The following is a 16240-nucleotide window of genomic DNA, read 5'->3' as shown; positions in this document are numbered from 1 at the left end:
AAATAATAATAACCTTTTTTAAAAAATATATTTTTATTGATTTCAGAGAGGAAGGGAAGGGGGAGAGAGAGATAGAAACACCAATGATGAGAAAGAATCATCGATCAGCTGCCTCCTGCACGCCCCACACTGGGGACCAAGCCCGCGACCCGGGCACGTGCCCTTGACTGGAATCGAACCCGGGACCCCTCAGTCCGCAGGCTGACACTCTATCCACTGAGCCAAATAGGCTAGGGCAATCATAACCGTCTTTAACAAAATTCAGTCTTCCAACTGGCCTGAATCTGGGCCAGGGAAGAGAGCATAACAATGATAAAAAAGTTTTCTCCTTCTACCTTCTGGATTCAAGTCAAACAGAAGGAATTACAGCCTGTAGTAGGAATTCTTAATCTTGGGTTTTTGATAAACCCCTAAAGTTGTATGCTAATCTGTGCACATTTGTCAGGAGAGAGTCCTTGCTTTTATAAACAAGTTAACTAAGACTATGGGCTGGAGAGTCTTTCCACTTTCAGAGGATTGTGGGACAAGGCACTTATTTTTATTGCTAAGACTACTTAAGTCAGATAGCTTTTCAACGAAACAGGTTAAAAATGACAGTGAAGAACCTATGGTGAAGATACTACTTACACCTAGAAGTAGGAATGTGTGACTGATGGAAAAATTACCAGAAATAATACATCCGGGGGGGGGGGGGGTAGAGGGTAATGTGGGGACAAGGACACATATGTAATATCTTAATCAATAATAAAAAATAAAGAAATAATACATCCAACTGGATGACATCTTCTTATACCAACTTTCCTCCGTGATGTTGCTCAATATATCGTGGGAATTTTCTTCAGAGCTCATGACATATTCTTTTAAATCGCCTCAATGATGGGCAAATCGTGCCTATTGGGGCTGAATTTGGGTTTTATCAATTGTCAAATGTTGCCTAAAATGAATAAAGAGGTAAATACCCACTTTTGGCTACAAATGAAAAGGTGAATCACAAGATATTTTCATAGTTGACTTATTTGACTGAACACTTCTAAAAACGTTTTAAACAACAATGGCTCTGGACTTTTAATGCCTGTTTGCTTTTGTTCTTTCTACTCAGGGTTAATTTTTGTTTGTTTGTTTTTTTCTTCTGTGCAATGGCCAGATATATCGATACAGCTAATGCTTTAGAGCAAGAAACTCAACTGGGGTTACGACGCTTTGAAGTTTGCGACAATGTTGACCTTGAAACTATTTTGATGGACTATGAGAGCTATTATTTTATAAAATTTCAGAAATACCCCAAAATTATCAAAAAGGCACCAGACACAGGTACATGGCTATTTTCTAGAAATAAAACTTTATCTCATCTCTAAGATTAGCATTTCCTCCTCCTTTTATTCCCAGATAGATGGTGCCCCTCATGCTGTGCTGAAGGACTAGACCAGACAGATCCCGTAGCTTCCCTTAAATTCAGTGCAATTTAAATATGATCTGTGGACATGGACATTCCTTTAGTTATGTTGGCATTTGTTTGAGGAACATGTTTGAGGACAATGAAGGCAAAACCTCAGAGTATCACAGGTCCTTTTTTTTTTTTTTTCCAATTCTAGTTTACATTCAATAATATTTGTATTGGTTTCAGGTATACAGCACTGTGGTTAGACAATCAAATACTTCACAGGTTCTTTTTAGAAGCCCAACATTACTTTCATTTCTGTAGAGAGGGAAAGAGCTGTTAGAAGAGGATAAATGACAGAAGATTCTTTTCTTGCTAGGAAGACCTATTATCTATCTTGAAAATAACATGAAAATGAGTATTGGTGAAGCTAATAGCTCATGTATAGATAATGAAATGCTTTAGAAAGCCATCAATCCAGATAATGATCAATATTTTGCAAAGACCCAGTATAGGTTAACAGTCAAGGAGGCTGGCTGGAGGAAAGATCTAAAGTGAGGGCCCTATGTTTTGTAGTAACATTGACTTAGAAGTCTGTAAGTGGGGGAAGTAATTATAAACCAAGGGAGATCATTGTCCTGTTTACAAGGCACTCGTTAAGCCACAGACTTTAACATTTCATGTGGGGACCAGGAAATCAAGAGGAATGTCAATTAAAAATAGCTAGGGCCGAATCTCAGAGCTGGAAGATATCTGAGAGAGAGGTGTTTTATCTAAACTCCCTTCCAGTGCAGGGTTCAGAGCCCTTGGCTGCTGGATCTGAGTCATGGCAGAGAAAGCAAGGACTCTTAACCACTGGGACAGTAGAACTATTATTGACATGATCTGATTTCTCAATTGCCAGCTCTGCTCTAGCTTGGAAATGCCTTCTCCTGGGATATGCACACTAACTCTTTATGTTCAGATAAACTGGCAGAGTACGACTGATAAACAGTACCTGCCAGACTCATGGAATTGTATTGGTGTCCCACAGACCAAGGCAAAATATTTTCAAGTTCATGAAAACCTAATGAAATGGTAACTAAGCCCATACTGGAGTTGTCACTAGGTCCATGGTCTCCAACAGGTTTAATATCCAAGGCCTTTGGGGTCTTTCTCTACCTGGAAATATTTGGGAAGCCTGGGCTTCTTTCTCTTCACTGGTAGTTTCACTTCTCTCTAGATAAGAGTAGCTTAGAGTCGTTAAATTCCAAAAGGCTGTTGCACAAATTTAAAAGCAATGTAAAAGGACAAACATACTTGAAAAATCACTTTCTCTTAAAAATGAAATTCTTTCCTTTTCCTCCCAATATCTGTTTTGCTGCAGCAGAAAGTAACTTACCACCAAGAAGTGGAGGGAAGGCCAGAAGGTAAAGTAAATGGTAATTCATCTTGATCAACTCAACTCCAGGAGTTTGTGGGACCCTTTCAGGAGATGCTCCAGTGTGGCTCCATGACTGTCTACCAGCAGCGCCAGGCTGTGGTCATGTGATTTAAGTGGCCCCAGCCATGTGTTCGCTCATGTTACAAATGTCCAGGACATGGGCCAATGTCTGTCAGTTCTACTGGTTTTACTGCGAATAGTTGCACCCACTTATGCTCTGTCTTTCTCGGCTCAGTGGTTTGAAAAGGATGGACCTCAGAGATGAAAAGACCTGGGTTCAGTTCTGGGCTCTGCTTCTGACAAGCTAGGAGCATGTTTCTGACACATAGTGAGTTCCCTGCACATACTGAGCACCCAAGAAATATTATTTTCCCTTTTAAAATCATACCTGAGTTTCTTTGTGCACGCCCATGTCCTGACCTGTCTGAAGATAATCAGGCCTTCCTTTTCTGGCACTCATCTTATATTCCTTTCTCTAGCTTCTCAAATCCAAATCTCATTTAGGACTTGTAGCATATGATGGAATTCCTCTGTCTCTTGACCATGCTGGGGAGACACAAGGTCCCACCACTTTTGCCTCAGTGTCCTCCGCATTCCCTTCTTCCCACTCCCAACTCACACCCACTGTCAGAGCCTGTTCAGAAATGGCCAGGAGTGCAAGGGCATAGGTGCCAAGGACGGCATAGCTTTGGGGCATAAAGGCCTGTAGATTTTTCTGCTATAATAAGGCCCAAACCTTAGGGGAAGGTTGAAATGGGGTTTTAGTAGGGGCCCCACAACCATTCAGTCAGTGAACAAAATTTCTTTAAATCTTAGAATGCAATGGAAGAAAACTTAGATTATAATCACAAGCAACCCATTAGGCCTTTAGGAGGTATGAGTTCCATGTGCCCCACTAAGTTCCTTGCCCTTGTGACTCCAGTCCCTGGTGTGCAGCCTAAGAAGGAAGGGTCAGACACCTCACAGGACTGTTTGGCATCATTTATAAAATGGCTGTGGAGCCCTGAAAGCTTTGTGATAATATGCTGCCTGAGGCTACCTTTGCTTTGCACTATTCTTTAGGAATGTTTTATTGTTTTGACCGAATGTTATTCTTTTTTTTTTTTTTAATATATTTTATTGATTTTTTACAGAGAGGAAGGGAGAGGGATAGAGAGTTAGAAACATCGATGAGAGAGAAACATCAATCAGCTGCCTCCTGCACACTCCCCACTGGGGATGTGCCCACAACCCAGGTACATGCCTTTGACCGGAATCGAACCCGGGACCCTTCAGTCTGCAGGCCGACGCTCCATCCACTGAGCCAAACCGGTTTCGGCCGAATGTTATTCTTTTATTTATAGTTGCCATAAAGCTAGTCAGACTTTGGTAATAAATAAGTACTTCTGAATAGACCCAGTGAGGAACATTTTAAGAGGATGGCTTTGGGGAACACATTTAGATTCTGATTATTTTTCAGCCATACGTTCATGCTTGACATTAGCTCAGCATTCCTTACCTGGCAGAACATTCTGTGAGCGAATGTCATTGGAGAGCTTTGCTTCCCTTCTGGTCTAGAGGTTGATGGCTTGGGGTTCTTTCAGCTCTCCTCTGAGTAGATGTTTGCACCCGCAAGCATGAAGGTTGGATAGCAAATGGCTGGGATCAGGATGGATAACTAGGAAAATAATGAATGGTATTTGTTTACAGTTTTATACTCAAAGATAGTTGTTGAAATGAGAGGTTGTATCATGAGACTGGCTACTAACAGATGAAAGTGCCTTTTCCTAATTCTTGCATCTCACACCAAAGAGCAAGCTCCCAGCTTAGAAAATTGCAGCTGACCCCAAGAAGGAAAACTACTTTAATGTGATGGATGACAGAATTAGGATGCCATAAGGTCTTGACAATTTAGGAGATGGGCCCAAAATAACAAGATGAAATTTAATGAAATATGATTTAAACTCTATCCAAAGATTCACAACAAATACCTCCCCTATTACAAAACCAGAGACTTAGGAATCTGAGTGAACTGCAGATGCAGTGTGAGTCAACAGTGTAGTGTGACTGCTAATGTGGTTTTGGGTTTCATCAATAGAAATAGTCTGGAAAGTAGGAGGTGGCTCTATTCTGGTCAGAAGACTGGATTAAAGGTGCCCAGGATGAGTAAGAATCTAGGAGCCAGATGACCTTAGGAATGCCTGGAGAAACTGGAGATGTTTAGTTTGAAGAACAGAAGACTTGGGGTGGGGGTGGTCCCTACAATAATGCAGTAGCTGTTGTCACTCTCTAGAGAGAGATTGGATCTTCTCTGTAAAATTCCACAGGTCATGCCTAGAACTAGTGACTGAAGTTAATTAACAGGGTGAATTTGGTTCCATATTAGAAAGAATTTTACAATCCTTAGAGCTGATTGGAAAGGAATTGTGTTGCTTTGCACATTAGTGCACTTGGTTTTGGTTATGTTAAAGCAAATCTGTGAATCATTTGCCTCCAGTGGGAAAATAGGCTTCCTATTTCCTTACAGCCCCACAGGGTGTTGAGGCAAATTTAACTCTCTCTATAGGTCTATATCTATCTATCTATCTATCTATCTATCTATCTATCTATCTATCTATCTATTATCTATCTATCATCTATCTATCATCTATCTATCTATCTATCTATCTATCTATCTATCTATCTATCTATCTATCTATCTATATCTCTCTATCTATCTTCATCATCATCTATCTATTCTTACTTCATTTAAATCAATGCTATTCACAAGGGTTTGCACTTATGAAATGTCTGGTATTCATTTCATAGATTTTCATTGCTGTGCCAGCAAAAGACCTGAGGGGCAGACATTCTTGTTCCTAATCTACAGATGAAAAACATATGCCCTGATAAACTGGCAGTTGTTCCTCTGATGACATTTACCCCATTGGGCCCAATACTGTCATTGCCACGTGTGGACACTGGTGGTATTGTTGGCATAGATGGTCTCACTGGCCAAATAGCTATATGGTTATAGTAGACATGACCAACTTTTTCTTTCTCACAAAGAAATGGAGTTGAAATGGCAGCTCTCTGAGACCACTTAGCACAGGGGGAGAAAAATTTTAGAAATGCATCTCACGTGAGAGGGCAAGAGAATGAGAGAACCAAACACCTGATGATGTGGGTATCTGTGTAGGGAACAAGTATATTTTACCTCTGTACTGATGTATAACATAGATAGAGTCAAGGCATATATACTCATAACTACCACTGCTGGCAGTCCAACCAGCAGGCTCCCTCCCCAGTCAATACCCCCATCGCCACCTCAGTTAGCCACTAATTCTGACTTCCAGCCCCATCAATTCGTTTTGCCTGAAGTATACAATTCTGGTGAAAATTTGTTTTATAAACATGAATGACCTGTGACAACAGATGTGGTAAGGTTGCTTTCCTTCCATTAGCCCCTTTGGCATCTATTGCGCACAGTACAATGGGAGGTATTTTAAGTAGACAAAGCACACCCAGCACACTGGTTTGAAACCATGGACAAATCCCTAGGCTTTCCAATGCTCATTTCTCTGGGTGGAGGATCCTTCCTCCTGTGCCTTTCCCTGCTCTTCCAGAGGGAAGGGGGAGTGGGAGCTGGGTGGAGGTGGAAAGAAACAAGGGAAGGATGTTTGTAAAGCATTTTAGGAAAAGAAAGCTATTTACAGAAGGGCTGAAGCCATGGGTCATGAAAGGGAAATGCAGAGAGTGAGTCAGGGGCCTCTAGGAGGAGGTGGCCCTCTAGCTCCGTCTTGCAAGAATCTAATGGGTAGATTGAGTGAGTCAGGCTTGGATGGACAGGATAGGGGTGCAGATGTTAGGGCCCTATGGTGGTATACCTGTCTATCTTTCAAGAACTCTGTGTGCTCCACATGTTGTTTAGTTACCTCAGACTAAGTGGTTAGAATAATTTCCTTCAAGTTCTTTGTTTCCTCCCCTAGGGTGATGAATGACAGTTGTCAAAATCTTCCCATGATCAGTCAGCTGAGGCCACGGTCCAAAACTACGGTGGGAAAGCCAGGGGAAGCCAAACACCTCTATAAGGAACATCCTAAACAGGTCAGGACAGCTTTGCTTGGTGTTGGTAAAAAAGCAGGTGACTGAGAAATAGCCCCAAGAAAACAGTCACTTTTTTCTTTTGAGGACCTACGTTCTTTTAAATTGCTGTATGATTTCACTAAATTGTAGATTTTCTTCCAAGTCGCTGGATTAAAACTACAAGCAAATTCCTAGTCTTCCTAATGTTTCTGACTTTGAGTGGGAGGGCTCCTCCCTCCCTATCCTTTCCCCTGGTCTGAGTGCTGGGTGACAGCCCTCGAGAAGTGAGCCCTGGGCATGGCAGGAGGGCCTGTTTGCTGCAGAGTCCCATCCTCCCATTTGAGGTAACTGTAGTTAGCAGGCCTTCCTGTCCTGAAGCACCTTCCTGGGTTCCTAGATATGGGCCAGAGGTTGTCTTGGGTGTGGCTGGCCTCAGAGTCTCCTGTTGGATTTCTCTGAAGTGACACGGTTGGTCCCCACCCCAGACCTCCACACTGGACTTTCTGGGGGAGATGGGGAGCAAGAGGAGAGAGTCCAGCAGGCAGGTGAGACCAGCAGCTCCTGATTTGGGAGATCCAGGCCTAGAGATTCCTGGTTTAGGACAAAACATACCAGATTTCTAAGGGAACAGAACCAATAGAGACTGTGAAACATAATTAATGCCAAAGATATCCCGGGGGGTAGAAAGAAATAATCACAAACGTCAGTTGGTCAAAAGGAATCTCTCACCCTCAAAGAGGTTGGGTGGTCTGGTCATTGTAGTCTGACTCAGGCAGAAGGGAAGTAGAAGGGCAGAAGATAAATCCCACAGGAGCTGGCTGGCTGCTGCCCTTCAAACTCAGCACCCCTGGCCACAAACACCTTTGGTCCCAGGAGAAAAGACAAGCCAGCAAGTGGGAATGGGTTGAGACATTGGAAAAGCTGCTTGCTTCCAAGGCCAGCTTCTTCTGGGTAGATTGTTAGTTCATTTTGGGGCTGCACAGAAGGGCCGAATTACACATGGGGTTCCCCATTTACAGAACTGACCTCCAGCATTTGCCATTTGATTTGGGGTAATGGAATAGGCCGTTATAACCAGCATCTCTATGTCCCTTTTGACTTCTACCTGTCTTCCTCTTTCTTCAGGAGGTTGTCAATAACACTGGCATGGAGAGAGCCAACTTTGGCTTAACTATATCAGGAATCAACAGAGGCCGTGGAGGAGAAAATGTCCGTCCACAAAGAGTAAGTGGAACTCATGAACCTGACACTGAAAGGGAAAATCCCCTTTTCTTTTAAAAAAATGATAATAAAAATGTTATTTCTGTCAAACAGAAAAGTTACTATGTAATGATCAAAGGTTGACTATGTAATGATCAAAGGTTGGCTGTGAGGTGAACTGGAAAGAGCACTAGGTAAGGATTAGAACCCTGGGGTTCTGGTCTGACTCTTCCTTCTAGATGAATGGACTTGAATGAACTGCCTCATCTCTAAGGAGCTCAGTTTCTTCATTTGCAAGTTGAGATATTTGGAAGAGATTGTTTCTAATGTTCCTTTCAGCTTAAAATTCTGTGATTAAAATAATAAACATTGGCATGACTGTTCTGCATTATTTAAGAAGTGACCTCACCCTAGCTGGTTTGGTTCAGTGGATAGCGCATTGGCCTGTGGAATGAAGGGTCCCAGGTTCGATTCTGGTCAAAGGTACATACCACCAATGCAGGCTGGATCCCTGGTCCTGGTTGGGACTCGTGTGGGTGTCAACCAATCAATGTGTCTCTCTGATATCCATGTTTCTTTCTCTCTGTATTTCCCCCTCCCTTCCATTCTCTCTAAAAATCAATGGAAAAAAATCCTCGGATGAGGATTAACAACCACAAAAAAAGGGCCTCACATTCATTCTTTTCTGCCTGTCAGTAGTTGTTGATTAGTGGTGTCACCTTTCTCCTTGGAGGTATGGCTTCACCTGGAATGTAATTTCCTGTGAACCATGGAACCTATGTTGACAGAGAATTGATCTTGTCCTTGATAAATATTCTACCTCTTTCACGACGAACCTCATGTCCTGATTTGTAAATAATAGTTTCTCAAAAGAAAAGACCCAAATTGGGTGAATGTAGGCAAAAGGCCGGTAAAACATGTCACTTGGAAATGAAAAGTAGCATCAACACCAACATATCTCTTGATTGTAACTTCTAGAGTTGTATTTCTTTAAGAGTCATCTTTCTTTTCTTTCTTTGATCAAGTTCTTACTTCTAGTCAACTCTTCTCAGCCATACTCAACTCTGGGTTGTGCATATTTAGAGAGGAAGCTGGGGGCATCTCCTTGGAAATCAAGGGAGCTGTCTCATTGGCCTGAACTGACTCTTTTCAGGGCCTCAAATATATGAGTGATTGCTGGAGAAACCATTTGAATCTGTGTCTCCCACGGAGAAACACGTCCCTGGTTACCTTCACTACTTTCATTGTATTTTCAGCCACTTTTGTGCCTAGCAGTTTTGTGGCATTAGTTTCTCTCCTGAATGCCTCAAGTTCACATGGATGGATGTTTCTGATCAGGTCATAAGGAAGGGACTATTTAACCCAGCACTTAACCTTTGGAAGAGTCTGGCTGTAAATTCTCTCACAGCAGAAATGTCCTCAGGGGTAAATGTACATGATTTTCTTCCTATCATTTCATATGTTTATAAGCTGAATGAGGGTGTATGGCCAGGAGGCTGATCTCCAAAGTGTGTCTCTCATTGCCATGGTAGGGCCCTCAGCTTCAGGATTCCCCAGCCCCCTTTGCAACTTTAATAGGCATGTTGCTCCTGAAGGTAATGTCTTTGGAATCAGCCTGTCTAGGTTCAAACCCCGGCTCAGACCTTCCCAGCTGTGTAACCTTGGACAAGTTGTTCAATCTCTCTAAACCTCATTTCTTTTTTTTCTTTTTTTTTTTAAATATATTTTATTGATCTTTTACAGAGAGGAAGGGAGAGAGATAGAGAGTTAGAAACATCGATGAGAGAGAAACATCGACCAGCCGCCTCCTGCACACCTCCCACTGGGGACGTGCCCGCAACCCAGGCACATGCCCCTGACCGGAATCAAACCCGGGACCTCTCAGTCCACAGGCCGACGCTCTATCCACTGAGCCAAACCGGTTTCGGCTAAACCTCATTTCTTTCAGCCGCAAAATGGAAATAATCATAGGGTCACTTTAAATGTCATAATAAATGGAGGGTCTTAGTACAGTGCCCAGCACACAATAAACACTCAATAAATGCCAACTATAATTATTGTTATTTGTTTTTGCACACATCCTTACTATTTCCTTCTTCCTAGAGGGGAGACAAGGTGGATTTGGAGGGAGTATGAGAGACAAGTATCTGGGTTTGAATCCTGGCCTGAAGCCACTTGTTAGCTGTGTGGCCCTGGGCAGATCATGGAATTTCCCTCTATGAAACTAGGCTATCACAACTGACTAACAGAAGTGTTGTAAGACTTAGAAAAAAATCAAAAGTACAGATTGGTAGTTACAAAATAGTCATGGGGATGTAAAGTACAGAATAGGAAAATAGTCAATAATCTAAATATATAAAAGGCTAATATGCAAAGTGTCCCCTTGGGAGTTCTATAGGGAGACCAGGAGTTTGACTTGGAGACCAGGAGTTCGATTGCTCGCTATGATGTGTGCTGACCACCAGGGGGCGGCGTGGAATGAAAGAAGGCCCTAGGCCTAGGGACCCTACCTGTGCATGAATTTTGTGCACTGGGCCTCTAGTATTGTAATAACTATGTATAATGCCATGTGGGTACTGGAAATATGGGGGAGAAGAGGGGAACACTTTGTAAAGTATATGATTGTCTAACCACTATATTATACACCTGAAATTAATACAAAATAATATTGAATATAAACTGTAATTGAAAAATATTTAAAAATTTTTAAAAATGAAATAATCTTTGTAAGGTAGCTTTGTGCCAGGTACTCTACTGAGAAAGTCCATAGTAAATAGGAACTATCATTACTTTTGGGCCAATGAGTCTTTCCTGTGTGTGTAATGTTCCAAAAGGAGGAGACAGTATAGGGAAATAGACATGTAAGGAAGCAGATGGTCTGTGTCAGGAACTGAAAAATGCTTGTGAATTTCCACTTAAACCAACTTCATTCTGAAGAATTTATTTACAACTTGGTTTTTTTTTTTCTAGAGTGCCCTCACTTCAGGAAATTACCTTGTTCATTATTAGTGCAGGTTATTTTAAAGCTTCACTTTCAGTTTGGCCTACACACCAAGGAACATTAATGTGTCTTGGTTTAATGATGCCGAGCTATTAAGGATAGTCTTTCCTCAAGTTTTAATGGTGTAAATAAACCATTACTCCCTTTCAGGGCCAAATCATTGACTTCCAAGGGCTGCTCACAGACGCTATCAAAGGAGCAACCAGCGAACTTGGCTCGAACAGCTTTGAGTGTGACCCAGACCCTGCAGTAAGTGGCTAAAATGTGTCATTCATCTTGTAAACTGCCAAAGTCCAGAAGAACTTTAGAGATATAATTTTGAGTCAAAGAAACCTTGAGATCGGGTAGAAGGTCATAGCCATCCACCACCATTTGTGTCACTGTGATCCATGCCCTCTTTTTCTTCCTAAATTATGAAGCAATGTTATAACATGAGGTGTTTTGCTCCCATCATCAGGAACGACTGCTGAAACCTCTGAGTGCATTTATTGGCATGAACAGTGAGATGCGAGAACTGGCAGCTGTGGTGAGCCGGGTAAGATCAGATATTCAATTCACAATTTACAGAGGTGGATTGGAGCTCCTGGAGCATTGTGGGCTGCTTCTTTTATTAATAACAATAAATATGATCATTTATTTATAAAGTGCCCCCACTTGCAAAGGCACTCATATTGTTTAGAGGCACAATAATGCATGATAAATAAATTATAGAATCATAAAATTACAATATAAAAAGCCCACCATCTCACTATAGAGGCCAAGAAAACCAAAAAGACTTAGAAAGTAAGGGACAGATGGGTGAAAGGTTTTAGGCTGAGCCAAGAGTTAAAGAAAGAAAGCCTCTTAGAGAAGGAAAGAGCATGTCTGCATCTTGTTTAAACAGTCAAAGCCTGGAAATAGAGATGTCAGGAGTCTGATGATTTCACAAGTGGAAATTTCCATGAAATACAAGATTAGTAGGAAAGAGCTTACTATCCAGATTACTGAGTTTTCAAGGCTGCCTGCCCCCGAGAATCTAAAGGCAGGGAAGTCTTTTGGTAAATGACAGAGGCTTTGGAATTGGATGAGCTGGATTTGATGTCTAAATCCTCCTTTTTCTAGCTGTGTGACTTTGGGCAAGTTCCTTGGGAACAGAAGAGATTCCTGAGTTATAGCAGACTTTCTCTAACTTCATGGAAGACTGAAATCTAGGCAGGCTCCGACAGATGTTTAAAATGGTGCAAAAAGCTGCACTGTGACTGAGTAATTCAGCGTCTGCAGCTCAGCTCTCTTTCAGTTCAGCAGTTGTTTGCTGCATGTCTACTATGTGTCAGGCATGTGCGGGGGCTGGAAATGCAAAGGTGACCCAATCACACAGTCTTTGCGTGCAAGCGTTTCTCATCCCAGCGGAAGGTGGACATCGAAAGCATAAAAAGGAGGAGTGTTTTGTGCCAAAGGGAGGGGAAGTGTTAGGGAAGAAGGTATCCAGGAAATAAGTATAAGACGGATGGTGGGGAACTTTCTGGGAAAAGGAACATACCTGTGAAATTGTATTGATTAAGCAGTGTTTCCAGTGAGCAATGTAAGATGCAAGGAGTGCTGGGAAATGGGGCTGGAGAGAGAGGCCAGGGTTCCTGAGTAAAGGGCCCAGTGAACAGGGCCCAGGGTGGAGGACCTGCCTGCAGCAGGTGGGGAGCCTTTCAAAGGTGTCCATTGAGACTGGGGTATTCAAATGTGCTTATAGATAGCTTGTTCTGTTGACAGTGTACTGAATGGATATCAAAGAAATGGAGATAGGGAGACCAACTCTGAAGTTATTACTAGTGAGAGAGGATGAGGGATTGAGCCAGGCTGTGGTAATTGGGATGCATAAGAGAGTAGAGAAAAATATTTTTTATGGTCACAAAAATCAATAGTCTCATTATTGTTTTTGCAAAAGGATAACATGACTAGTGATTATAGAGTTGTAGAGTGGAAGTGTCCTGAAAGGGTTCCATCTGGAATCCTTCCTACAGTACCACGGGAAGCAGTCATCAGCCTCTGAATGCTTTCATGATGCGGAGCTTACCACTTCATGAGGTAACCCTGTTGAGTTCTAACTAATAACACTTGATTGCTGTAAGGAAAAACTCTCTGTTGGGAAATTAAACACCTCCATGTGGAACTCAATGTCAACTTTAGAAGAGGGCGAGATCTGTGAGTGGCTGGTGGGCATGCAGGTCCAACCTGGTAGGTCCTCCCAAGATCTTGGGAGACAGTCCTTTCTCTGTGTCCCCATCCAGGAATGGATCATGCATACCATGCGTGACCAGAAACACTTGTATGAATAGTCTCTCTAATGAAAGTCCTTACCTGTGGGTGAAGGGAACTGGGAGGACAGAAGACAGGAGTGGGAGCATAACATCTCACCAGCATTTAAAAAATATGTTTTTATGTTTTTGAGCTTGTGCATGTATTACTTATTTAAAAATTAAATAACTATAAAAATAGTTTCCGGATTGCTGCATAATCCTCAGAATGACTTTGGAAAGGAGGCTTTTCTCTCTTTTCAATGTAACACTCTAGATACTCAGTTTTCCTGAAACAGCTCCTACTGAGAAAGGCCCTTGAGTGACAGTTCTGAGGCGTCTTGTGAAATTGGAATTTGGAAACGGTAAATGAGTTATCAGTAAAAGCTACCTTAATTGATTAACCTAGGTGGCTGCTACAGGGCTCTACTATAAAAGGGGAAAACTCACTTTTGCTTGGTTGTTGGCTTCCTTGAATTCTGTAGAAGCAATTGCTCTTGGTGGAAGTAGGGAGTGATCACTAGGGAAAAAGAGAAATTGGTTTCAGAGGAGCATTATCTCTTTCATGCAACAAATTAAGAAAGTGTTTGCGAGATCAAGGAGCAAGAGAGAGGCCAGGCACCAGCTAGGAACTATGTTTCACAGTAAAAGTGCATGTAATTTGAAGGCATGTTCTATAGCTTCTTTGATTACGGTCATAAATCAGCCTGGTTTGCTATTAACTGAAGACGGGTATAGTCCATTGTTAGGAGCTCGCCCCCCCCCCCCCCCCATATTATATAATCAATGTCTTCTTCAGGGAAAATCACTGAATATTCTTATGGCATCCCTTTGGTGAACCAAAATTACAGTGTGCATATATACATATATCTAACATAAACTTTTTTTATCACCAGCTCTTTATGTCCTATTGTAAGTCAAGTATTCTGTGGCTCCCATGTTTATTGCAGCTGTGGAGGAAAACATTAGTTTTAACAAAATGATCAAATGTGCATTGCAGGACATTTATCTCCATAATCCAAACATAAAGTGGGATGACATTATTGGACTCGATGCAGCCAAGCAGTTAGTCAAAGAAGCTGTGGTGTATCCTATAAAGGTAAGGATGAGAAGCCTCTTGGGGGGTATTTCTATTCACATCCATTGGACAAGCTGTATGTCATAACACCCATTAGGGAGAGAAGCCCAGGATGTTTTCTGTCCACAAGTTAGCCTTTTGCCTATACTTTGGCAATGCTGGACTACCAAGGCCCATGCCACTCTAGGCAGTTTGAAATGTTACACAAGGTTTCAAGGCAGGTATCTGCTCTAAGTGATAATATTAGATCTAAGACTGAAGCATATAATACTTGTCAGTTCCTGTAGATTGGTTCAAATTAGTCTGCCTCCCTAAAAATATACCATAGTAGAAATATCTCCTGTAGGAGAGGGCCACTTATTTTGTTTTCATAGATCTATATTCCCCAACACACACACACACACACACCCATCCTTTGAGGCGTTGCTTTTGACTGGTTGTAAAGACTAGGGAGCTCCCTCCAGGGCACTGGCCAGTGAGCCAGCCTGTTGTGCTCATTGCTTGCTGCTGACAAGTCATTGTATGGAGTGGCTCACTGAACAGGAAGAAAAAGAAAAAACAAGACTCTCTATGTTTGGTTATAAACATGGTGATGAGAAGGTCAGTGTATGACAGCTTTTGTATAATAGACACACTCTCCAAATGCAGTGCCTTTGAAACAATCATCATTTATCTGTTTGCAGTTTTGTGGGTATGCAGTTTGGAAGGGGCTCAGCTGGGCTGGCCCATCTCTTTTTCAGGTGATATTGGTTGGCCTCACTCACATGTCTGGGGCATCAGCCAGGATGGTTGGAGAAGATGGAGAGGCTGGGAAATCTGGGATAAACGGGACAGCTGAGGCCTTCCACGTGCCTCCAGCAGGCAAGCTGGTGTTCACATGGTGGCAGAGAGTCCCAGACAGAAGCAAGAAAGGGCAGGTCCCAATCCATGCGCATTTCCCATGTCTCTTCTTACATTCCTCATATCAGCTAGTCTTATATTTTCAAGTTTCTTCTTATATTTCCTAACGTCCCATTGGCCAAAATCACAAGGCAAAGTCCAGATTCAAGTGGTAGAGAAATATACTTTGCCTATTGGTGGAGGAGCTGCAAATAATTTTCTGTAATCTCCTGCAGTCATGTTTACAAATTTATTCAATAACTTATTTATTTTTACCACGGAGCCCATGCAGCCCCTGCTTTTTGGATGCTTCTATTCTAATGAGATAAAATCAATACATTTGGATTGTGTTCCCCGCCCCCCTTTTATTTCCCATGTTAAGACTGGTGGGTAAGCAATATGCTGGTGCTCAGAATTATGGAAAGTTTACTCACCATGTCCTCTGAGTGGCTCTAGAACAAGACTTTTGGACAGGCTAGAACATCTCATTGAAGCTCTCTGGATGTGCTATCTCCATGGTATCATAGGCTCTGTATGTGATGACATAGAGATTTTGACATTTCATCAACAAGAAACTAATAGCTAGTTACGATTTTACTATTATCTTTGCTTCTAGTTGTTTTCTACCAACCCTACTCACCCTCTAGATTGTTGAATATGAACTATGAGAGAGACTCGCTGAAGTCATGCATGTCCCATTTGAAGCCCGTGTCTCATAATGCCGTCTGCATTGGATGTTCCTAACTTCTACGTGACTTCTATGTCAGGCTTCACCAGTTGTTTTTTTTAAAAAGATATCCAGTTGTTGTTTTTTAAATATATTTTTATTGATTTCAGAGAGGAAGGGAGAGGGAGAGAGAGATTGAAACATCAATGATAAGAGAGAATCATCAATCGGCTGCCTCTTGCATGCCCCACACTGGGGATCAAGCCTGCAACCTGGGCATGTGCCCTGGCCAGGAATCCTGGT

At 42.1% G+C, this 16240-nt stretch overlaps 1 protein-coding gene and 1 long non-coding RNA gene across 3 annotated transcripts in view; one reads left to right on the top strand and one right to left on the bottom strand.

Moving 5' to 3' along the window:
- The first annotated feature begins 1223 nt into the window (after positions 1-1223).
- The window catches only part of KATNAL2 (katanin catalytic subunit A1 like 2), a 36114-nt gene continuing 21097 nt past the window's right edge, over positions 1224-16240 (top strand). Inside the window, exons 1-7 of one of the 2 annotated variants that reach the window (XM_036322049.1) lie at positions 1224-1311; positions 2748-2787; positions 6749-6866; positions 7971-8069; positions 11197-11295; positions 11504-11581; positions 14314-14412. In XM_036322049.1, coding sequence (XP_036177942.1) covers positions 1239-1311; positions 2748-2787; positions 6749-6866; positions 7971-8069; positions 11197-11295; positions 11504-11581; positions 14314-14412 — 606 coding nt within the window. In that variant the 5' untranslated portion in view covers positions 1224-1238. Of the gene's footprint in view, positions 1312-2744; positions 2788-6748; positions 6867-7970; positions 8070-11196; positions 11296-11503; positions 11582-14313; positions 14413-16240 lie in introns of both variants that reach the window. The other variant, XM_036322048.1, reaches the window with a different exon arrangement.
- LOC118662946 lies at positions 4308-15801 on the bottom strand. The gene is made up of 3 exons (XR_004969948.1): positions 15705-15801; positions 13764-13833; positions 4308-4458 (listed from the first exon to the last, which is right to left on the bottom strand). It is a non-coding gene; the product is annotated as an uncharacterized LOC118662946 (long non-coding RNA).

Source organism: Myotis myotis, unplaced genomic scaffold (genome assembly GCF_014108235.1).
Source record: "Myotis myotis isolate mMyoMyo1 unplaced genomic scaffold, mMyoMyo1.p scaffold_m19_p_9, whole genome shotgun sequence".
Classification (NCBI taxonomy): domain Eukaryota; kingdom Metazoa; phylum Chordata; class Mammalia; order Chiroptera; family Vespertilionidae; genus Myotis; species Myotis myotis.
This window is presented reverse-complemented; position numbering and strand designations above follow the sequence as displayed.